Raw genomic sequence first — 23,631 nt, forward strand, 5'->3', positions numbered from 1 at the left:
TTTCTTGTGCTCTTGTATCTGTGTTAGTCCTGAGGTCTCATGTACCTTGGTGACAGTCCTGTTGTCTCTGCAGTGACATCCCTGTGGCTGCAGGCAGCAGCAGGCACTGTGCAGCCCTCGGTCACAGCTGGCCTCCCTGCTAGCACCACAGTAACACGAGAGGCTGCTCAGGGCAAACCCAGAAGCCTGGGCACCTCTTCCAAATGTGCTATCAGGAATAGAGCCAAGGGGTTGCTCCCTGCTCTTCTGTTTTCTGGGCTTCTTCATGGAGCAAAGGACACAGGCTGAAAGTCCCAGGGTGGTCTGTGAAGGAACAAAGTGATGGACCAAGAGCTCAATTTGTGGTGGCACTTCCCCAAGCAGACAACAACTGGTCTTGGACTTACCAGCACGGGACTGTGCCTCCCGCAGTGGGTCTGATGGCCGATGCCAGCCTGGAGAGGAATCTGGAGCTGGCAGAAGATGTCAGGGGATCTCCAGGGACAAGGAGCTCAGTGGGTTGTGAATAGAAAACTTCATAAAATGAGTGACCATCCAAAGAACAGTCTGGTAAAAGAAAAGTCAAATCTGAGGGGACCATGTGCTAAGGGGGATGCACAAACCTCCTCCAGTGAGATGCCACTACTGCAGGGGAAGACGGGAAAGTTGGAGAGCCACGTGGGACCTGCAGGCAAGAGTAGTGTGTGCAAAGCATTTGGGGATATTTGCAGGGGCAGCGTGAGCATGGGAGACAGCAGTGAATGGAGCCTGCAGAGCGTGAGCCTGTCCCAGGTGGACTGACCACAGCTCAAGTGCTCAATCTGGTGTGAGCAGGCAGAGGAGAGCTCTGCAGCCCCAGGGCACGCAGCAGCCCCACCAAAGGAGTCTGGCGAGTGATTCCTTGCAGCCCTGGGCCAACAGCAGTGACCCCATGAGCTGGGTCTGCCTCCCCGCCTGCCCAGCACGGCCCTGCAGAGTGCCCCCGTGCCCTGGGCACCACAGCCCCCTCGCTCTGCAGAGCAGCACCGCCAGCTGGGTCTGGGGCTGGGGCTGGGGCTGGGAGGGCGCTTCCCCTGAGTGTCTTCCAGGCCAGCTTCAGGCACATGGCTTCGGAACGTGAGCGTGTTCTTTGCTGTGTGCAAGAAGCTGAGAGACCGCCAACAGGCACGGGGCTGGAACATTGCCTGCAAGGTCCCTCCTGCCCTAGCACCTCCCAGGACCGGCACGGAACTGGCTCCCGTGCATCAGAAGGTCTGGGAGCCCAGCAGCAGTGCCACGGGCTTGAAGGGTCACAACCAGATCACTTCTACGTGGGCAGGTCCTGGGCCAAAAAGGGGGTGTTTTGTAGGTGTGGTATGAGGAGCTCAGAGGTGCCTCAGAAATTCCTAATCTGTTCCAAAGTCAATGTCTCTAAAGCGGATTGTGAGTTGAGCTCTTTCTGAAGCAGCTGACAGGTCATCCCTTGAGTCCTGGCTGGGATCTGTGCCTTTAGGCTCACATCTGCCAGGGTCCATGATAGGCCAGCAGAAGGCACCTGCTTTGCACACAGTTTGTGAGATCCTCTCTTCCTAAGTATTGGGTAGGCCCTGTAGTGGAAGAGGTCTTGGACAGGGGTCGTCAAGTCAGAGGTGTCAGCTTTTGCCTAAAGTCATCCTTCAGGACTGCTTTCAGGTCTCTACAAAGAAGTGGCCACTGCCTCCAAGATGCCAGGGGTGAACTGAAGCATGCATGAGGGCCTGGGAGAAGTTACCCTGGATCCATAGGAGCCATTCTAGATCCAAAAGCTGGAGGCAGGAAGCACAATTTTAGGGTGGTGCAGAGCTGCTGGGCACATTGTGCAGGGTGCTCCTACAGCCTTTGTGTCCTTCTCTGTGCTGGCTTAGGAGCTGCTTCTTTCTCAGGAGCAGAGTAGCCAACCGAGGTGACACACATACTCTGAGTTCATGAAAGCCATCAGAAAGCTGCCCCTGAGAATATGACTGATATCGGGAAGTGAGGAGAAGGCTGGCCAGGAGAGATGTGAGATTTGGAGGAGGGAAGAGGAGCTTGGCCAGCAGAAGCTAATGATTTTGGAGAGGTAAGAATGCTCAGGTAATGTCGATCCAACCATAAAACTGACTTAAAGCAGTCATGTGAGACCCTTGCCCTATTTTAACCAGTAACATTAATACCTAAATCTAAATGCCACTCCACACCCTGACAGGAAGCCACTGCTCTAATTTTTGACCACAATATCCCTTGAGGACAAAATAAGTCCATAATACCTTTTCCCTTACCTTTACTGTCTTGCTCACCCTGATCCCTGCCTTTAACGCAAGCATTAAAATGCTCTATTTAACCCAAGCCTTCTTGCAGACCTGAACAAAATGCTAAACCAAAGAGCTTGCCAATACCCTAACCACAGACCTGACACCCCAAGCACAACACCAAACCCTCCCACTCAATATTTGCTTAAGCTCTCACCCAGAAATGTTCGCCGTAGTGCCTAATGCCATACATGAACAACTAACATCCAAACCCTGTCCTCCTGTGCATTGTTTAATCTCTAACCCAGAAATATGAGACCTAGTCCCTAATTCCATTCAAGAAAATCTAACACATAAAGCCCCTGTCCCTGTGCATTAACCTCCTCACCTTCAGCCCCTCTCCAAACCCTTCACTTAAGGTGCTTGGCCCCTTGGGGCAGGGCAGGAACTGTGAGACTTCTCTGCAGCCACATGGCATTCAGAGATGGATGTGAGGGGCCATGGATCTGATCAGCTTGTGGGCCACAAGGAGGAGATGGGTGGGAATGCTCTGCTGAGCTCAGCTCCGCCTCAGGATCTCCTGCCCCAGCAGGAGGAATGGGACTGGGGCAGTGACTGGGAGGTCACTTCTGTCTCTGCAGCTGATAGGGCAGCAGCAGGAACGTGTCACGCAAAGGGACTGTGAGGTCCCTTGTGTCTGGAGGTGGCAGGTCACCCTTGGCTTCTCCCTGGGATGTGCACTTTGGGGCTGACATCTGCCAGTGGCCCTGCTAGGCCAGCAGAAGGCCCCTGCTTGGCATGCTGACTGTGGGATCCCCTCTGCCTCCATCCCCAGGAGGACCCAGACAGAAAGAAGGCCCGCAGAGGGCTTGTCCTGTCCCTTCTGCTTGAGGCCAGGACTGGACAACAGGAGGCACGAGGCTTGGCTGTGTCTAGCCAAGAAGCTGCAAGTCCAGCAGCAGGCCCAGGCCTTGGAAGATGCTGGTGAGGTGACTTCTGTCTGCTTGGCTGACAGGCCGCAAGGAGCCTGATGGGTTGGGATGCCTCCTTCAGGAGTGGTTTCCACCCTGATGGAGCTTTCTTTGGTAGTACGAAAGAGCAAGAGAGAAAAAACTGCCACAAGATGCAGCTTGGAAGGGTGGCACTGGCCACAGGGAGGAGGAAATATCCCGCAAAGGGTCGTGCTGTGGTGCCAGAGGTCACTGAAAGAGTATCTGTGATCACACCATCGCTTAGTATTTTATAGAACAGCTGATGAGGGTTGAAGAGACATGGGTGAGATGATGGAAATGCCGGGATGAGAGCAAGGCGGTGGACAGAGATGGCTGTCTGCAGACTTCAAGGAAATAGGGCAAAGTGTGGGACAGCATAGGAAAGCCTGCAGAGGAGAAGGCAGAGGGTGCTGGCAGGAATGGGAGGCCCCAACAGCCCTGACGTTTTTGTCCCTTTGGCTAGAGCTTCTGAGGAGACGAGATAGAGTCATTGCAATGGGGCTTCACTGCTTCCTTGATACCCTGTGCAGGGGTGGGGAGGTGTCCTAATGAAGTTCTTCTCGTGGCATCACACTGCCCACCACATCATACAGACCCCAAGAAGAGCCCTGAGCCAGACGTGGGGGTGCAGGATCTCCCCTCCCAGGGGCTGGGGTCAGGCCTTGGCCCTTCTGCTTCACCAAAACCAACCAAGACTTTTCTCAGCACAGCGCTTTGCCTGTCTGCAATCATGGCCTCCAATTATGTGCCCTAACAAGTCCCTGGGGAGGCTTTGTTAGGAACAGCCCTCAGTGGGGCCCATTAATACTCCAAGTCACTTCAACTTATCCTTCTGACTTTATTTTCTCAAGCAGTTGCATCATTCTCCTCTCAGTACCTGAGTTTCATTGACTCAGCACCAAAATACACCATGGAACTCATTAAAACAGAAAAAGTCCTAAGCAGCCATATCTCTCCCACAGTTTTCTTCAAGTCTTCAAGACTTGTGTAGCTAATTGGAGAGCTTTCATGGTGTAGTTAAGGAGGAAGATTTCAAAGAGCATCTAATAGAAATCTTTCCTCATTTTAAAGGCTGAATTTTGTTGTATTTCAGTTTAGAGCATCATTGTCCTATAGATACTGGTCTAGGGTTTCTCCTTTGGAGCCCTGCCTAGGGTAGGAAAAGCAGGGTTTTTCCTATGTAAAAAGAATGAATAGGAAACAATGCTGCAATTTTCAAACCAAAAAGAAACAAAGTTCAAGTTCCTCATTTTGTTGCCTCCAGTGATGTTTACCTTCCCAAAAGGATGACTGTACATGATATATTTTACACTGAGTAATAGGAAATTTAAAATAATTGTGTTAATATTAATCCACATCATACTAATTCAATGAGAAACGATGAGTTTCTTGCTAAGGAAACCATTAGACAGACTGCTGAGAGATGGGCGAGCTGGAACTCACTGAAACTCAAAGCAGCAACTGGGTTGGTGAGAGCGGTCTGAATGATCCAAGAGTAAGGGGAGGGCAAAGCAGGAGAACCATGGGAAGTGCATAGGTGCAGACAGGCAGCTGGAAAGGGGACATTCAGCAGGGTCTGTGTAATCAAGTCAGGTTTTGTACCTGTAAAATGAGGGAGCACATCATGATAGACAAAGCAATGACAATGCAAGTACAGGTGAACACCAGTATTTCTTCTCCAGTGCTGAATATAGATCATGGAAATTAGCATTTCTTCATGATAGAAATTCCACTTCACGTGAGACTTTTTATGGAAGGGATTGAATCATTTGAGCTGATGAGTAGTTGTTTTATTAGTTAAGTACTAAAAAAATTACTGGGCATTGAGGCAGAGCTTTGCTGTGTGACCATAAGCATAACCAGGGAAAACCTCCTGATGCCCCGTTGTGTTTTTGGCACTTCCCTGGACCAGCAGATGTCAGAAAAGACCTGCAGGAGACCGGAGCCCTTAGGGAAAATCAGGTGGAGCCAGGTGGAGTTCCCAGGGCACCTCCACTGCCAGCAGTGGTCTTTGTCCCTGTAACTGCAGCCCAGCCCAGCACAGGAAAGCCCTTCAAAGACAACACCCTAGTTCAGTGGGTTCCTGGGATTGACCTAGATTTGAAATGGCCTTTGGAAACCTGAGATACTTTCCATTATTCGTACTAGACACCTAAACATCCATTTACCTTCCTGGGTCATCTTTAGCAAACTCAGGCTGAAAAACTCAAGTATAGCACGCTTCAAATGGCTGAGGCAGAACCCATCAGCTTGCCCCACTTTGGAAATTGTCCCTGTCCAACTAGGGTTTTTAAAGTGAAAAATGTGAAATGACCAGTCAGGTCAATGCGCAGAGTAAGGGAAAGTCACACATATTGTGCTGGAGTAGCAGAAGGCAAAAAGCACTGCACTGTGCCTCAGAGTAATCAAGGAGACCTAATCCAGTTCATCTGTGAGATAAAGCAGAGTGAAGGACGTTGAGTTGTGTCCTAACATGAAGAAGGATGTACATCACTGGTGAAGGAACTGTCTTTTTGTGCCATCACCAATGCAAATTACACAAGAACTACATCAAATAAAGGTAAGCTGTCCCACCCTGGCCCTGTCACACCACGGGGCAGCGGAGGGACCTTTTTCACTTTCAGCCTCTTTTTCAGAGAGGCTTTGCCCTCTCCCTGAGCACCACGGGGCAGAGCCTGGCCCTGGATGCTCCGTGAGCGCCGTGCAGGTTGTGGCAGGCTGCGGTGAGGGGACGAATGCCCTGGGCCCCCTTCCTGCTCTGCCCAGGCCAGCAAGGGCCCCGAGCGGCCTCGTGTCCCCTGCCCCTGCAGCTCGGGGCTCCCTTCCCCAGCCCTGGCTCTGCAGCACCAAGCCCTGCTGGGAGCCCTCCCCTGCATGCTGCCACCGCTCCCTGACGCTGCTGGTGCCCTCTGCCGGGCACTGCCCAGCCCAGCCCAGCCCCTGCCCACCTCTCCCCACCTCCCGGACCTCTCCCCAGCCCAGCAGCCCAGGCTGGGCTGGCCCCAGGCCAGTGCCCACCGCAGCCTGCTGCAGGGCTCCGGGCACGGCCAGCACAGCCCCAGCCCCTCGCAAGGCACCGCAGCTGCTGGCACAAAGGCGGCTCTGGGCCTCCCCAGCAGCCCCCGTGCTGGGGCCAGCCACGGCTCAGGAGATGGAGGGCCGTATAGCTGCAGGAGCCCTGCTCTCCTGCCTGGGACATCCCCAGCACAGAGTGCCTGTGCCCCGCAGGGCCCGCCCCGCTCCCCAGGCCAGCACAAGAGGCCTGGCCCAGGCACAGAGCACCTCCAGATTCCTCTCCAGGATGCCATTTGCCATCAGACGCAGCACCACTTGCACACTGCCAGGCCAATGAAAAGCCAGTACTTTTTGCTGGGCCATAGGCAAGCAAGAAGGCAGCTCCCAGTGCAGCCCTTGGTCCTTCACTGAACACTCTGGGGTTCTGATCCATTGTGAGGCCCAGAAAAGCAAGAGGTCTGTTCAGGAAGCAGCTCCTTGGGTGTATTCCTGAAACCAGGTTTGCAAGAGGCGTGCACAGATATTGAAGAGATGCCAATGTAGGGATAACAGGACTGTCACCAACATACATGAGATCTCAGGGCTTACCCAAATACAAGAAGCACAATGTGGAAGGAAAAGAGAGCAGCAGTGAAAAGGCCACGTCCTGCTGCTGGCCATGGCCATGGCTCCAGGGAAGCAGCAGCCCCGACCCGAAGGCAGCATGGAGGCAGAGCCCAGCGGGCAGTGAGGGGCAGCTGCGAGGGCCAGCGGGGCTGCTCCTCCCTGTGGCAGCTGGGCTCTGGGCCCTGAGCCCCTCCTGCGTGCTGGGGCTGCTCCCCCAGCTCCACAAAAGATGCGAAGGGATGGAAGCTGAGACCAATGAATTTCTGCTCAACTCTTTTTTGTCTTTATCTAAACGGGAAGCCCACTTCCATAAGTACATGAGATACTTGGTTCAAAAATAAAATAGAATGATACACACATAAGATAGTAAGTAGATCATTACTGAATGAATATCACAAGGTTCAGAAAATAGTATAAAAGTAAAGTAAGGCTGTTCTAACACTTATTCAGAAAACAAGAGAAAAAAAAAGTGTTCTGTTATGACTTTGCGCCCATTATTAACGATGAAGAAGCACGTATCCAAAGAGTTTCCTCAATGCATCCTTGAGCTCCTTGTTTCTCATGCTGTAGATGAGGGGGTTCATGGCAGCAGGAACCACAGAGTACAGAACTGCCACAACCAGGTCCAGGGCTGGAGAGGAGATGGAGGGGGGCTTCAGGTAGGCAAACATGCCAGTACTGATAAATAGGGAGACTACGGCCAGGTGAGGGAGGCATGTGGAAAAGGCTTTGTGCCGGCCCTGCTCAGAGGGAATCTTCAGCACGGCCCTCAAGATCTGCACATAGGACACCACAATGAAAACAAAGCAACCAAATGCTAAACAGACACTAACTACAAGAAGCCCAACCTCCCTGAGGCAGGCATCTGAGCAGGAGAGCTTGAGGATTTGAGGAAGCTCACAGAAGAATTGATCAAGCTCATTACCTTGGCAGAGGGGCAGGGAAAATGTAGTGGCCGTGTGCAGGACAGCATTGAGAAAGCCACTGCCCCAGGCAGCTGCTGCCATCTGGGCACAAGCTCTGCTGCCCACGAGGCTCCCGTAGTGCAGGGGTTTGCAGATGGCAACGTAGCGGTCGTAGGACATGATGGTGAGAACATAAAATTCTGCTGTAATCAAGAAGACAAACAGAAAGACCTGTGCAGCACATCCTTGATAGGAGATGGCCCTGGTGTCCCAGAGGGCATTGGCCATGGCTTTGGGGAGAGTGGTGGAGATGCAGCCCAGGTCGAGGAGGGCGAGGTTGAGGAGGAAGAAGTCCATGGGGGTGTGGAGGCGGTGGTCGCAGGCTACGGCGGTGAGGATGAGGCCGTTGCCCAGGAGGGCAGCCAGGTAGATGCCCAGGAAGAGCCCGAAGTGCAGGAGCTGCAGCTCGCGCGTGTCTGCGAATGCCAGCAGGAGGAACTCGCTCACGGAGCTGCTGTTGGGCATTTCCTGCCCTTCAGCAAGGGCACTGCAAAGAAGAAAAAATACAGACTGTTAGGGGAATTTTCCCTGAGCAATACTCTTTTCTTTTCTCATTAAAGCCTTCACATCATCTTTCTTTCAGGGTTACCTTTGTGTCTCTCCCTGGTTGTAGCCCTGCTTTGTGCTTTCTGAGTGTCCCGTACTTAGCAGCCACCTCTGCCCATCAGCCCCCAACGCGCCACCTCTGCTCCACTGCGGTGGTAAATGTTGTTGCTGTGGCGGAAACCTCAGCCAGAGGTCACGTCCAGGAGGGATGCTCTGTCCATCCCCTGCTGCGCAGCTGCTGGCCGCTTGCAGCACTCAGGTGTGGGATGACTGCATTCAGAAGTTGTGCCAAAAAATTACATCTTCTTGTCTGCAGGTCCTAAAGAACAGCACAGAAAAACCCTGGTGCAGTCTGTAAGTAGGGGATAAGGGAGAATATCCCCTCTAAGGGAGGGGATATTCTGAGGTTCATCAATAACCTGCTTAGGTCTCAGTTCAACGCAGTGGAAGCTCAGTCACCTGTGCAAATCCAACCACTCAACACAGAGCCTGCCCCAGAATCAGAGCAGGAAAAACAGGCACAGACTTCAGAAAGTGCCTTCTTTTTCCAGGCAGCCCCTGCCCTCCCCTTCCTCTGCCCAAGGTTGCCCTGCAGCAATTTCTCCTCTGCACCGCACAAGCCATGAGAGACATCCTGGCAGCTCCTGGCCAGGCAGAGATGTCCCAGACCCAGGAGCCCCTTCCAGGAACCTCCCCTGCACTGTCCTGCAGCCAGAGACTTACCATGGGCAGGGCTGTGAAGGTTTCTCCTGCACTGAGCTCTCCTCTGCCCGCACCCTGAAGGCTGCCTGGAATCCCTTTCTGCCTGGGTGTCTGCGGTCAGAGCCCCCAGCCCTGCTGCGCTGTGCACAGGAGCTGCTCCTGGGCACAGCTGTCTCTCTGCACCAGGGCCCTCTTGCCACGAGCTCTCTCTGTCCCACGAGCCCGGCCCAGCTCAGCACCACACGCCCAGCCCAAGGCATTGGAATCCCCCCTCGGGGGGCTTTGCTGACGAGCCCACGAACCTCAGGCACTGAGAGACAATTGAAGACATCTCTCCAGAAGTCCAAGTCAGAGGCAAGTTTCCTGCAGTGTCCCCCTGAGGGCCAGCCCTGACACAGCCTCCCTTGGAGCTCGTTAGAGCAGAGCATTGGAGGCAGTGAGGACAAGGAGACAAAGACAATGTCAAGGTGACCCTGATGTCACTTTTCCAAACTGGATGTGTTTCACCAAGCACAAGGGTCAGGCCTTGACCCCCAGCCCCTGGAAAGGGAGATCCTTTCCCTTCACACACTGCTCAGGGCTCTTCGTGGGGCAGGAGGAGATGGGGATGTGCATGGGCAAGTGCAGGAGAATGGTACGAGCCCTGCCTGGTTCATGGGTGGGGGCGAGGAGGCAATGAGGCCCTGGTGCTTTACCGAGAAGCTGTCTCCCCGTAGGCCTCAGTGGCAGAGACAACAGCCAGAGCCATGGACACAAAGCCCTGGGTCCTGTTGGGACTTTCAGCTTTGTCAGAGGCCTCTGTCCTCTCCACACCAGGCTATCTGAGGGACTCCCAGACCTGCACCTCTTTCTCTGCTGGCTGCTAGCCCTTCTCCATGTGGTGTCACACTGGATCTGAGCTGAGTCTGATACCTCAGATCTTCTTGGTGGCCATGCTCCTCGTAAGGCAGCTCTGTAGGAAGCTGGCCTGGTTCCTGGGGAGCAGCACCACTGCTCGTATGGCATCCCTCGTGGTGCCCAGGCCCTCCTCCTCCTGGGCACTGCTCACTCAGCAGGGTCCCAGTCTGCCCTGATGTGTGGGGTTCCTCTTCCTCTGCTGCAGGACTGGGCTCTTCTCCTAGTAGTAATGATCAAGATGTTCCTTTATGCAAAATCCTGCAGTTTCTCAAGGTTCCCCCACGCTGATGCTCCATTCTGTCAGCTTTTAATGTCTGCAGGCAGACATTAAGACAGTCACTTCCTGTGGCTGCGCTGTCTATGACAAGACAGCAGCATCAGGAGTTGCAGGAAAGCTTGGAAGGCTGTCAGGTTCTACTTCTTCTGTGCTTTCTTCTCACGCATGCTGGCAGTTTGTCTGCAGCTGTGTCCTAAATGTTATGAGGCTGTGCAGGTAAAAGTTAGAAGGGTCAAAACCCATCTGGAGCTCAATCCGTCTATTACTGTCAATAACAATAAAAACTGTTTATATCAATACTTTAACAAAGGAGAATTAAGGAGAATCATCATCCTTTATTGGATGTGGGGGAAACCCATTGACAAGAGATGAGCTGAAGGCAAAGGCACTTAATGCCTTCATTGCCTCAGGCTCTAACAGCAAGACCAGTTGTTCCCCTGGACATTTCTTCCTCTTCATGGCCAGTGCCAACCTTCCAAGGTGCACCTTGTGACAGTTTTTCTCTCCTGCTCTTTCCTACTACCAAAGAAAGCTCCATCAGGGTGGAAACCGCTCCTGAAGCAGGCATCCCAACCCATCAGGCTCCTTGCGGCCTGTCAGCCAAGCACACAGAAGTCACCTCAGCAGCATCTTCCAAGGCCTGGGCCTGCTGCTGGCCTTGCAGCTTCTTGGCTAGACACAGCCAAGCCTTGGGCCTCCTGCTGTCCAGTCCTGGACTCAAGCAGAAGGGACAGGACAAGCCCTCTGCGGGCCTTCTTTGTGTCTGGGTCCTCCTGGGGATGGAGGCAGAGGGGATCCCACAGTCGGCATGCCAAGCAGGGGCCTTCTGCTGGCCTAGCAGGGCCACTGGCAGATGTCAGCCCCAAAGTGCACATCCCAGGGAGAAGCCAAGGCTGACCTGCCAACTCCAGACACAAGGGACCTCACAGTCCCTTTGCGTGACACGTTCCTGCTGCTGCCCTATCAGCTGCAGAGACAGAAGTGACCTCCCAGTCACTGCCCCAGTCCCATTCCTCCTGCTGGGGCAGGAGATCCTGAGGTAGAGCTGAGCTCAGCAGAGCATTCCCACGCATGTCCTCCTTGTGGCCCACAAGCTGATCAGATCCATGGCCCCTCACATCCATCTCTGAATGCCATGGGACTGCAGAGAAGTCTCACAATTCCTGCCTTACCCCAGGGGGCCAAGCACCTTAAGGGTTAGGAGAGGGGCTGAAGGTGAGGAGGTTAATGCACAGGAACAGGGCTTTATGTGTTAGATTTTCATGAATGGGATTAGGGACTAGGTCTCATATTTCTGGGTTAGAGCTTAAAAAGAGATTTAGTGGGAGGGTTTGGTGTTGTGCTTGGGGTGTCAGGTGTGTGGTTAGGGTATGGCGAAGCCTTGTGATTTAGGATTTTGTTTAGTTCTTCCAAGAATCTAGGCTTAAATAGAGCATTTAAATCTTGTTTTAAGGGTAGGGATCAAGGTAAGCAAGAAAGTAAGGGTAAGGGAAAGAGGCTATGGGCTGAGTTTTGGCTTCAGTGCATACTTTGAGGTCAGGCATAAGAGTAGTGGATTCCTGTCAGGGTGTGGAGTAGCATTTAAATTTAGGAATTAAGTTTACTGGTTGAAGCCGGTGAAGGGCTTCGTGTGACTATTTTAAGTCACAGTTACAACAGCATCAACAAAAACCTGAACCTTCTTACCTCTACAAAATCCTTAATTTCTGCTGGCTAAGCCCCTGTTCCGTCCTCCAAATCTCACATCTCTCCTGTCCTGGGTTTCTCCCGACCTCCCCTTAACAGTCATCTTCTTAGGGGCATGTTGATGATGGCTTTCATGATCTCAGCATATCCATCACACCTCTGCTGGCTACTCTATTTCTGAGAAAAGTGGCACTGAAGACACGATGGAAAAGGACACAAAAGTCCATCAGAGCACCCTGCACAATGTGCCCAGCAGCTCTGTACCTCCAGAAATGCGCTGTTCCTGCCTACAAGTTTTCTTTCCAGAATGGCTCCTATGGATCCAGGGTAACTTTTCCCAGGCCCTCACTTCCCCAGGCCACACCACTCTTGCCCACAGGCCCCACGTGTCTCTCCAACCCTCCCCTCTTCCCCTGCAGTAGTGGCACCTCGCCGCAGCAGGTTGGTGCATCTCCAGGCTCAGGGGTGTTTCCCGAGGGCCTGCCCCGTGTGGGGAGTGGCGGGGAGGAAGAGAGCAAGGTCAGCTCCTGGGGCATGGCTGAGCACAGCCCAGCCATCCCGCACCGCGGGCAGGCCCCTTCTCCCAGGCTGAGACACACACGCAAGGTGGACACTTCTCCATCAGCCCAGCTTCGCGCAGGGCCCTTCAGCCCTGCCCCTGTCCTGGAACTCGCCTCCTCCTCCTCCACCCACAGACATACATCGCTTTCCATTTGGGGACCCAGGCAGGACTTTAAGGATCTGCTAAAGCCCTGAATTTCCATGTTTTTCATAGTCTTCACACAAGTCTTCCTCCTGCCATCCCCACTGCCTAGCCCTGCCTTCCAGGTGCAACTCAGTAACGTGGTGCTCAGCAATAAATAATGGGGTCATCTTTCCAAGAGAGGGGGGCAATTTCTCGGGGGGCAGGCAATTTCTCGGGGGCTGGCTGCAGAGATGAAGAAGTATTGCGTCTTCTTCAGGGCTTTAAATAAGGTCTCCTCAATTACTCTGCAGTCTTATGGGCCTTCACCTGCTGCCTCTTCACAGCCTCCCCTGGCATTGCAGAGCCCTCCTTAGACACCTCAGACACCTCAGATTCACTTTTCCCCCTAAAAGACTCTTCCTTGGATGGTCACTCATTTTAAGAGGTCCTAATCACTACCCACCGAGCACATTGTCCCTGGAGATCCCCTGACATCTTCTGCCAGCTCCAGATTCCTCTCCAGGCTGGAATCTGGCATCAGCCCCACTGCAGGGGGCACAGTCCCATGCAGATGAGTCCAAGACCTGTTGTTGTCTGCTTGGGGAAGTGCCACCACAAATTGAGCTCTTGGTCCAGCCCTTGGTGCGTCACAGACCACCCTGGGACTTTCAGCCAGTGTCCTTCATGAAGAAGCCCAGAAAACAGAAGAGCAGGGAGCAACCCCTTGGCTCTATTCCTGATAGCACATTTGGAAGAGGTGCCCAGGCTTCTGGGTTTGCCCTGAGCAGCCCCTCTTGCTACTGTGCTACTAGCAGGGACGCCGGCTGTGACCCAGGGCTGCACAGTGCCTGCTGCTGCCTGCAGCCAGAGGGATGTCACTGCAGAGAGAACAGGACTGTCACCAAGGTACATGAGACCTCAGGACTAACACAGATACAAGAGCACAGGAGGAACACACTGGAAGGCAAAAGAGAGCAGCAGTGAAAAGGCCACGTCCTGCTGCTGGCCATGGCCATGGCTCCAGGGAAGCAGCAGCCCCGACCCGAAGGCAGCAGAGAGGCAGAGCCCAGCGGGCAGTGAGGGGCAGCCGCGAGGGCCAGCGGGGCTGCTCCTCCCTGTGGCAGCTGGGCTCTGGGCCCTGAGCCCCTCCTGCGTGCTGGGGCTGCTCCCCCAGCTCCAAAGGAGATGGGAAGAGACAGCAACTCAGTGCAATGAGCTTCTGATGACTTCCTTACTGGGTATATCTATACAGGAAACTGGCATCTCTGGGAAAATGATTAACAAATAGGAAAATAAAAAATATATTATTTAAATCAGAAACAATATTTTCAGAATATAATAATACAGACAAATATTAACAAAAAATTGTCTTATGTTTTTTTGAGGAAACATAAGAATTTTGATTTTATGCATATTATTATATGTAAATATATTGAAGAATTGTGTATTCTAGAACCGTCTTCACTGAATTCCTTAGTTCCCTGTTCCTGATGCTGTAGATGAGGGGGTTCACTGCTGGAGGCACCACTGAGTACAGAAATGACATCACCAGGTCCAGGGATGGGGAGGAGATGGAGGGGGGCTTCAGGTAGGCAAACAGGACAGTGCTGACAAACAGGGAGACCACGGCCAGGTGAGGGAGGCACGTGGAAAAGGCTTTGTGCCAGCCCTGAGAAGAGGGCATCCTCAGCACTGCCCTGAAGATCTGCACATAGGACAGCACAATGAAAACAAAACAGCCAATACCTAAACCGAAGGTGATTGCATTAAGCCCAACTTCCCTGAGGTAGGCATCTGAGCAGGAGAGTTTGAGGATCTGGAGGATCTCACAGAAGAACTGGTCCACAGCATTGCCTTGGCAGAGGGGCAGGGAAAAGGTAGTGGCCGTGTGCAGGACAGCATTGAGAAAGCCACTGCCCCAGGCAGCTGCTGCCATCTGGGCACAAGCTCTGCTGCCCACGAGGCTCCCGTAGTGCAGGGGCTTGCAGATGGCAACGTAGCAGTCGTAGGCCATGATGGTGAGAAGGGAATACTCTGCTCCAAGCAAGAATACTAAAAAGAGGACTTGGACAGCACATCCTTGATAGGAGATGGCCCTGGTGTCCCAGAGGGCATTGGCCATGGCTTTGGGGAGAGTGGTGGAGATGCAGCCCAGGTCGAGGAGGGCGAGGCTGAGGAGGAAGAAGTCCATGGGGGTGTGGAGGCAGTGGTCGCAGGCTACGGCGGTGAGGATGAGGCCGTTGCCCAGGAGGGCAGCCAGGTAGATGCCCAGGAAGAGCCCAAAGTGCAGGAGCTGCAGCTCCCGTGTGTCTGCGAATGCCAGCAGGAGGAACTCGCTCACAGAGCTGCTGTTGGACATCTGCTTTTTTGGGATGTGGTCCTGCACAAAGAGAAAGAATAGTAATAATGTACAACAGATTTACCTGAGGAAAATTTAATTTTCTCATTAAAAAACATCAAGAGGATTGTCCAATTGCGGGCAGTTATTTTGAAGTTCCCTTTAATGACTTCCAACTGCTTCTGAGTTTCTCTGCAAGAAGAGTACTCTTCTGTGGGCAATGGAAGAATCAGTCGTGCACTACAGCTCAAGGTAACAACATGGTAGGAACATGGCGTAGTCTCAGATTCACTTCACTCCTGATATAGAAGAGATTTCCCCAGTTTTGCTCCTAGTTCATCGAAGAGAGATTTATTTATTGATTTGTTTCTTTGTTTGTTTGATTTGTCCTCTTTGTTCAGCTGCCCCACCACACCTGAGAAGTGTTTCTAAGGCATAAATCCTGGGCATTCTGCTGCACTCCAAGTGAAACCCTGTAGGTCCTCAGAGTCACAGATACTGCCTTGTTAGAGCAGAGTGCCCTTCAGAGAGGAGAGCCAGTCATTCCACCAGTCCTGGTCTCAGATGCCCTGTGTTGGCAGGTCTTTGAGCTCCAGGACAGTTCTCCTCCTATGTTCCTAGAGTTGTAGAATCCTCTAGAAGCTGTAGAATATCCTGACTTGGAAGGGTTCCACAAGGATCATCAGATCCCACCCTAATCTGTACAAGAACACCCAAAAATCAGTCCATACACCTGAGGGTGTTGCCCAAATATTTGTTGAATTCTGTCAGCCTCAGCACTGTGAACACTTCCCTGGGGTAGCTGTTCCAGTGCCTACAGAACCTGGACACTGCTGGGAGCAGAGGAATCCTGGCTCCAAGTGCCCATCTCCAGACCCCTCACCCTGTCCCCGTACTCCCCTTCCCCCAAGCAGCCCGAGGGCTCACTCCATTGGCAGGTGAAACCCCCATCCCCAGGCAGCCTGGGAACAAGAGCAGCAGCAGCACGGCCAGGTGGAGAAGCCAGGAGGAATGGCAGCGTGCTGCTGCCAGGGGAGGCAAGGCCAGGGAGGGACAGACGGACACTCAGCACACCCTCCTGTGCTGCAGCTCTGCCTGCAGAGGAGGCAGCTCCTGCTCATTGCAAACGATCTGTGCTCACCTCAAGCCTGCAGGCACCTTCCAAAGGCAGGGGGGGTATCAGGGCTTTTGTAGCTCCTAAAGATTAGCTAGGATAAAGCCTGAGAGGACCACAATGATGATGTTGGTGCAGTCTGTGGGCTGAGGTGTGGGAAGGGACTTTATGAAGTTCGTTGATGACATATTGGTCCCTCACTGCAATGCTCCAGGAGTCTCAGTCTCCTGCAAAATCCTGACCACTCATTACCATGAAACCTGCCTCCCCTCCACTGCAGGATTCTTCAAGCACAGGCTACAGGCAAAGTCCTGCCTTTCTGGTAGCCCCTGACTTGGTCTTTCTTTTGAAAATTGCAATCATAAATGCCATTCTCTAAAGCATTTTCTACTCCTTGCTGGAGAAACAGAGAGACAACTATCCCGACAGATGCTATCAGCCATCGGATGTGCCAGCTGTAGAAGACCCCTCTGGCAACCCCACCTGCATGGGCCTGCAGCCAGAGACTCACGGTGTCAAGAGCCTGCAGATCTGTCCTGCCACACGCTGCCCTCTGTTGCTGCGCTCCTCACTGCCTCCAAGCCCTCTCTCCTTCTCTCCTTTCCCCGTGCCAGCTGCGGTCAGAGCCCCCAGCCCTGCTGCGCTGTGCACAGGAGCTGCTCCTGGGCAGAGCTGTCTCCCTGCACCAGGGCCCTCTTGCCACGAGCTCTCTCTGTCCCACGAGCCCGGCCTAGCTCAGCAGCACAGCACCCGACCATGGCATCGCTTGCTCTGTGCCATTGGGCTCCCTCGAGGTATCCCCAAGGCCTCAGGGCTGACAGCTCCCGAAGGCAGCAGGGTCTCTGCTGGGCTGTGGTGTCTGAAGCAGACCAAAGTCATCGCCGACTGCTCCTCTTTGTAGAAGTCAGAGACTGATTTTTACAAGTGTGATTTGTGCTGTTGGACTGTGGTTGTCAAACACATTGTGCTTTAACCCGTCAGCCACCTTAGCACCACACAGATGTTAGTTGACAACCACCTCCAAAAGATAATGGGTTGAAATAAAGGTAGTTTAAATGGACAGAAATTGAAGAGATAGTAATAACTTTAACAATACTACTAATAAATAGTAATAATTTTTATTTTTTTATTATTATATGTATAAAGCAAGTGATGCACAATGCAATTGGTCATCACCCACTGACTGATGCCCAACCTTTCCCCAAGCAGGGGTCCCCCTGAACCTGACCAGCCTGCATTATGTTCTCCTCTGCAGGTCCCCTGACCTTACTTTGTTTTAGGGCAATACAAGATTTCAGAAGGATTAGGAGTATTTTCTTCCCTTTCTCAAATACTTCTTGAGCTGTGTTGCCCCATGTGATGACAACATCAATGTACAGGAGGTGTTCAGGAGCTTCCCTGTGTTCCAGGGCAGTCTGGATCAGCCCATGGCAAATGGTAGGGCTGTGTTTCTACCCCTGGCGCAGTCGATTCCAAGTGGACAGGACGCCCCTCCAACTGAAAGCAAAGTGTGGCCTTCACACTGCTGCCAAAGGGATGGAGAAAAATGCATTAGCAGTATTAATTGTGGCATAGCGCTTGGCTGCCTTTGACTGCAGACTACTACTTTGACTACTGAATGAAGTTCTAGCATGCCCAGCACAGCAGCACTCAGCGGTGGTGTGACTTCATTCAGGCCACAGAAGCCCACCGTTCTCTTCCACTCACCATTAGAATTTTGCACTGTCCATATGGGACTACTAAAGGGTGAGCAAGTGTTGCTGATCACCCCTTGGCTCTGCGGTCAATGAACCAGCTCATGCATGGGAATCAGGGAGTCTCTGTGAGTGCAATACTGCCTCAGGTGCGCTGTTGTGGTAGCGATTGGCACCTGCTGCCCATTGGCCATCAGCACCTGCACAGCAGAAGGGTCTTGTGAGAGAGTGGGCAAGGTAGACAACTGTTTGATGTCCTCCATCTCCAAGGGAGTCATGCCAAAAGCCCACCAATACCGTTGTGGATCTTTGAAGTACCCCCTCCTGAAGTAGTCTATGTTAAGGTTGCACAGAGCCTCCAGGCCAGTCCCAATGGGTTTCTTTTGCCACTCCTTCCCAGTTAGGCTCACTTCAGCCTCCAGTACAGTTAACTCTTGGGTTTTATGTGCCAGGCCAATACTCCTCAGAGTCCAATACACCCGATTGTCCCCTTCCTCCCCCTGGGTGGAGGCTGGGCCTCTCTAGTCCTGCTCATAGTATTCATTACTCTGTTTGGAGGACTGGCTGCTAGAAGCTGGAGCAGCAATTTTCTCAGAAGAACCACTTTTTTGCGAATGCTTTTCCTTGCGCTTCATGTATCCCTGCCTCTAGGGTGGAGGTAGGGTAGATTTTTGCATCCCGTTTTCTCATGGCCTTTCCATGGTCACACAGTTAAAACCACAGGGTAGCACATAGTATGCACGCACTATATCAACTTTCTTGAGCAAAGGGATGCTTACACCTGATAGCCGAGCTATTGGATCGTGCAGGTGGGGAGGAAGATGTATCCTCTTGTAGTTCTGGCATCTCGTGAGAAAGTTTCTCTCTAGACGAGATGCAGGCCCATAGGGAAGAAGAGAGACTTTCATTGTAATGCTGTAGTAGGCTAGTCGATTCATCCATGTGGGTTCCTCTTGGCCTTTCCAGGTCATAACTGCCAATGAGCTGGCATACGGTGATGGTGCGCTCTGTACAAACTTCTGCCACATGGGTCATGGGCACTCGACTTCATCTGGAACTTTGGACAGCTGTTTGTTGTCTAGGTCACTATCAATCACCTTCAGCACGGCTAATTCCCTCAGGTACCGGATACCCCTCTCCATGTTGATCCACTTTCCTGGTTGACATACAAGATCTTTCTTGAAGAGAGACCTTTCCTTGACGCCTGACAGGATTAAATTCCTTGTGCCCTTTTCCAATGGCTTTGTCATTCACCCCTTCCTTAGGGGGGGATCCCAGCTGCTTGGCTTCCCTGCCCTCTAATTCCAGGCTATTGGCCCTGTTCTCCCAGCACTGGGGCAGCCAGGTGACAATGTGCTCATCAAGATGATGGCTGAAATCTTTTCCCTTATCTCATAGCTTACCCTGGGAAAGGGATCACTTGGTTTCTGATGTTTAGATGATCTCTTCTTCTTCGTCCTCCTGTTTCCAAGATGGTCCAGCTTTGGAGAAACCTGCCTAATCTTCTTCCTTATTTCTTGTCTTGGTAGGAGTTTCTTTCCTTTCTAAAGAAAAACTGACTTCCACACCCATTGTTTTCTCTTGCATAAAGAGGCAACCGATACTGGCATAGGCTGGTTCTCTGGCCCAGCCATGGAGCCCATCGCAGGGGCTGGAGCGGATGCAGGACCCATCACAGGAGTTGTTCTGGCTGCAGGGCCTTTCAGAGCAGTTGGAGTGGCTGCAGGGCCTATTGCAGTTTTGGGAGCGGCTCTAGGGCCTGTCACAGGGGTTGGTTTAAATTTACGCCCATCTCAGGAGCTGGAGCACCTGCAGGGCCTGTTGCAGGTTTTGGAGTGGCTGCTGGGCCCTTCACAAGGGTTGGAGTGGCTGCTGGGCCTGCCACAGGGGCTGGCGTGTGCCTGCAGGAAAAGTCACAGGGGTTGGGGAGGTGTTGACTGTGGCTTGTTAAGCATGGGGCAGAGCCCAGCACACTGCAGTGATTTGTGTCTCTTTGCAATTACCAGGGTGATGACACACAGTTTTCACATTTTTCTTTAGGACTCTGCACTTGCTCAGAGGTGAAGTTCCAAAGCACTGGAGGTGTCCCCTGCTCTAGGTGCCTGCCCAGATCCTCCCACACTCCCTGCCACTCCTCACTCTCCTGCCTCTGGACAGATCTCTGGATGGCATGCATTAAGTAGTTGCTTAAACAGAAACAAAAGCTGAAACACAGCCAGGAGATGTAACAATAGGAACATGCAGGTTTGACCATCCCAAGGATATTCAAAGCTTTGAAGAGCTAGTGTAATTAGCCTGGAGGAGAAGGGGGAGGTGAAGGAGAAAGGGAGAGTGAACCAGTGGGGAAAAGTGTCCTCCCCTTGTCTCCCCCATGCCTTGGTTTCCTGAGGAGAAAAGGTCAAGAGTGTAATTCTTAATAGTTTCTGAGAGATGGCTCCCAAGGTACGGAGGTAATGGCAATGCTGAGTACAAGTACCAGATTAGTTTCATGACCAGGAATTTTATCATACCATAAGCCAGTGTTACACGATACAACAAAAGAATAAACTTGAAGCAGCCATCAGAAAAGATAAACAGCATGACAGGGGAGACATACAGGAAGTCATGTGCTATACAGCACAGTTCTGAAATTGAGCACAACAGACCTGAGCTTAAAAAAAATAATAATAAATAAACTTTTTTATCAGCAACTATTAAAATCATCTAATGATTGTAATAGCTTCCTATTATTTTATTATTATTATTATTATTTTTTTTTTATTTAACATGCTGTGGTGAGATCAGTCATTGGCTCAAACTTTGTGCTCCATGTTGGGCACCAAAAAGAGCGTGGTTTCACCCGGCAGGCAGCTCAGCACCACACAGCCATTCCCTCACACACACACCCTGCTACACCCCGAGAGGATACAGGAGAGAATGAGGAGGGGGAAAAAAATAAATAAGAATAATCATGCGTTGAGATAAAGACAGTTTAATAGGCCATAAAGGGAAGACAAATAATACGAACAATGATGATGATGACCATGATGGTGATTGCCTATCCCGCAGCAGTGGTACCCCCTACCCTGGCCAGCCACCCCATATTGATGGTTCAGCATGACGGCTGCGGTATGGAACATCCCTTTGGCCACTTGGGGTCAGCTGTCCTGCTTCTGTCCCCCCCAGCTCCTCAGGCACCCCCAGCCCTCCACTGCTGGGCAACAACTAAGCCATCATTGTGTGATCATCATTCTTCTCATGCTAAATGCAAAACACAGCATCATACCAGCTACTAGGAGGAAAATTAACTTGATTCCAGCCAAAAGCAGGACACCCACAGACGAAGGGCATGATATCTCTGCGTGTATATCAAAAGAGAAAAGGTGCTGGAGATTAATTAGAAAGTACTGGAGCTGAGCACGATGCAGATGGTGTGGAATATGGGGTGGATATTGTCCTTGTTTTGGCTGGGATAGACTTAATTTTCTTCCTGTTAGCTGGTATGGTGCAGTGTTTGTATATAGGACACAGTTCCAGACAAAATAACTGCATGCATGAGAAGGAAGAACAAAAAATGTGGAATTTGGCAGCCTTCTATCCTGTACCCCTATATGAGTTTGTGATGCAATTCCATTCAACTAGTTACTGCTGTATTGTCGAAACTGTCCTGCAAATTCCTGCTGCTGTTACCTTGTGAGAGACGGCATAATCGGGGTGAGCCATCTACCTACAGATATTAACAGCTGACAGAATGGAGCATCTGTCCAGAAGAATCTTGAGAAACTGCAGGATTTTGCCTACAGAAACATCTTGACCTTTACAAGGAGAAGAGCCCAGTCCTGCACCAGAGGAAGAGGAACCCCACACATCAGGGCAGACTGGGACCCTGCTGAGTGAGCAGTGCCCAGGAGGAGGAGGGCCTGGGCACCACGAGGGATGCCATACGAGCAGTGGTGCTGCTCACCAGGAACCAGGCCAGCTTCCTACAGAGCTGCCTTACGAGGAGCATGGCCACCAAGAAGATCTGAGTTATCAGACTCAGCTCAGATCCTGTGAGATACCACATGGACAAGGGTCTAGAGCCAGCAGAAAAAGAGGTGCAGGTCTGGGAGTCCCTAGGACAGTCTGGTGTGGAGAGCAGCAAGGGCTGTGACAAGGCTGAGAGTCCCAACAGGACCCAGGGCTTCATGTCTGTGGCTCTGGCTGTTGTCTCTGCCACTGAGGCCTAGGAGGAGACAGCTTATCGGTAAAGCACCAGGGCCTCATTGCCTCCTCGCCCCCAGCCATGGACCAGGCAGTGCTCATACCATTCTCCTGCACTTGCCCATGCACATCCCCATCTCCTCCTGCCCCAGGAAGAGCCCTGAGCAGTGTGAGAAGGGAAAGGATCTGTCTTCGCAGGGGACAGGGGTCAAGGCCTGGCCCTTGTGCTTGGTCAAAAACTTCCAGTTTCCCTACACATCAGTGTGACCTTCACACTGCCTTTGTCTCTGTTGTGGTTTAACCCGGCTGGCAGCTAAACACCACACAGCCGTTCGCTCACCCTCCCCCCTCCCTCTCTGGGATGGGGGAGAGAAACGGGAAAGTGAAGCCGGTGAGTTGAGATAAAGACAGTTTATTAAGACAGGAAAATAATAATAACAATAATAATAATAATAGTGATAATGGTAATAGTATTAACAATAATAATGTGTAAGAAAACAAGTGATGCACAATGCAATTGCTCACCACCCGCTGACCGATGCCCAGCCTATCCCCGAGCAGCCGGCCCCCCACCCCGGCCAGCCACCCCTATATATTGTTTAGCATGACGTCAGATGGTATGGAATACCCCTTTGGCCAGTTTGGGTCAGCTGTCCTGGGTCTGTCCCCTCCCAGCTCCTGCTGCACCCCCAGCCTGCTCGCTGGCAGGACAGAGCGAGAAGCCGAAAAGTCCTTGGCCTGGTGTAAACACTGCTCTGCAACAATTAAAACATCAGCATGTTATCAGCGCTCTTCTCATCCTAATCCAAAACATAGCACCCTACCAGCTACTATGAGCTACTTAACTCTGTCCTAACTGGAACCAGGACAGTCTCCTTGTCCTCACTGCCTCCAATGCTCTGCTCTAACGAGCTCCAAGGGAGGCTGTGTCAGTGCTGGCCCTCAGGGGGACACTGCAGGAAACTTGCCTCTGACTTGGACTTGTTGAGAGATGTCTTCAATTGTCTCTCAGTGCCTGAGGTTCGTGGGCTCCTCAGCAAAGCCCGCCGAGGGAGGATTCCAATGCCTTGGGCTGGGCGTCTGGTGCTGAGCTGGGCCGGGCTCGTGGGACAGAGAGAGCTCGTGGCAAGAGGGCCGTGGTGCAGAGAGACAGCCGTGCCCAGGAGCAGCTCCTGTGCACAGCGCAGCAGGGCTGGGGGCTCTGACCGCAGCTGGCACGGGGACAGGAGAGAAGGAGAGAGGGCTTGGAGGCAGTTGGCAGTGGGAGGATGCTGAGAGCTGCCTGCAGGAGAAATCTGCACAGCCCTTGACAAGGTACGTCTCTGGCTGCAGGGCCATGCAGCTGCACGTCCTGGAAGGGTCTCCTGCTGGGTCTTGTTGCTGGGAGGGCAGTGGGCAATGCAGGAGGCTTTGGGAGTCCTGCTGGATGGCACTGCAAGGTGAGGAAGTCTGGCAGAAGCCCCTCGGAGTGCCCGAAGCCAGGTGCCCCTGGTCAGCCCAGAACACCCTGCCCTGCCTGGCCAGGCCGGGCTCTCTGCCAGCTGCCCCAGAGCTCGTGCAGCCATGGAAAGAAGAGAAGCTCCCAAGCTCCATCTGGCTTGCTGTGGCCCTTCTTCCTCAGCAGCATTCTCCTGTTCCTTCTTCGGGAAACACCTGAATGGGATGACAGTGCAGCTCAGAGAGGGGTGACACAAGGCAGCTGAGAAC

At 52.4% G+C, this 23,631-nt stretch overlaps 1 protein-coding gene across 1 annotated transcript; it reads right to left on the reverse strand.

Moving 5' to 3' along the window:
* Positions 1-621: 621 nt before the first annotated feature.
* Positions 622-8,268, reverse strand: LOC136787719 (olfactory receptor 14C36-like). The gene is made up of 3 exons (XM_066985034.1): positions 7,352-8,268; positions 1,006-1,125; positions 622-664 (listed from the first exon to the last, which is right to left on the reverse strand). Exons 1-3 carry the CDS (start codon positions 8,266-8,268, stop codon positions 622-624), a joined length of 1,080 nt encoding a protein of 359 aa, XP_066841135.1.
* Between the last annotated feature and the right edge of the window lie 15,363 nt (positions 8,269-23,631).

The sequence above is a fragment of the Anser cygnoides genome, chromosome 30 (genome assembly GCF_040182565.1).
Source record: "Anser cygnoides isolate HZ-2024a breed goose chromosome 30, Taihu_goose_T2T_genome, whole genome shotgun sequence".
NCBI lineage: Eukaryota > Metazoa > Chordata > Aves > Anseriformes > Anatidae > Anser > Anser cygnoides.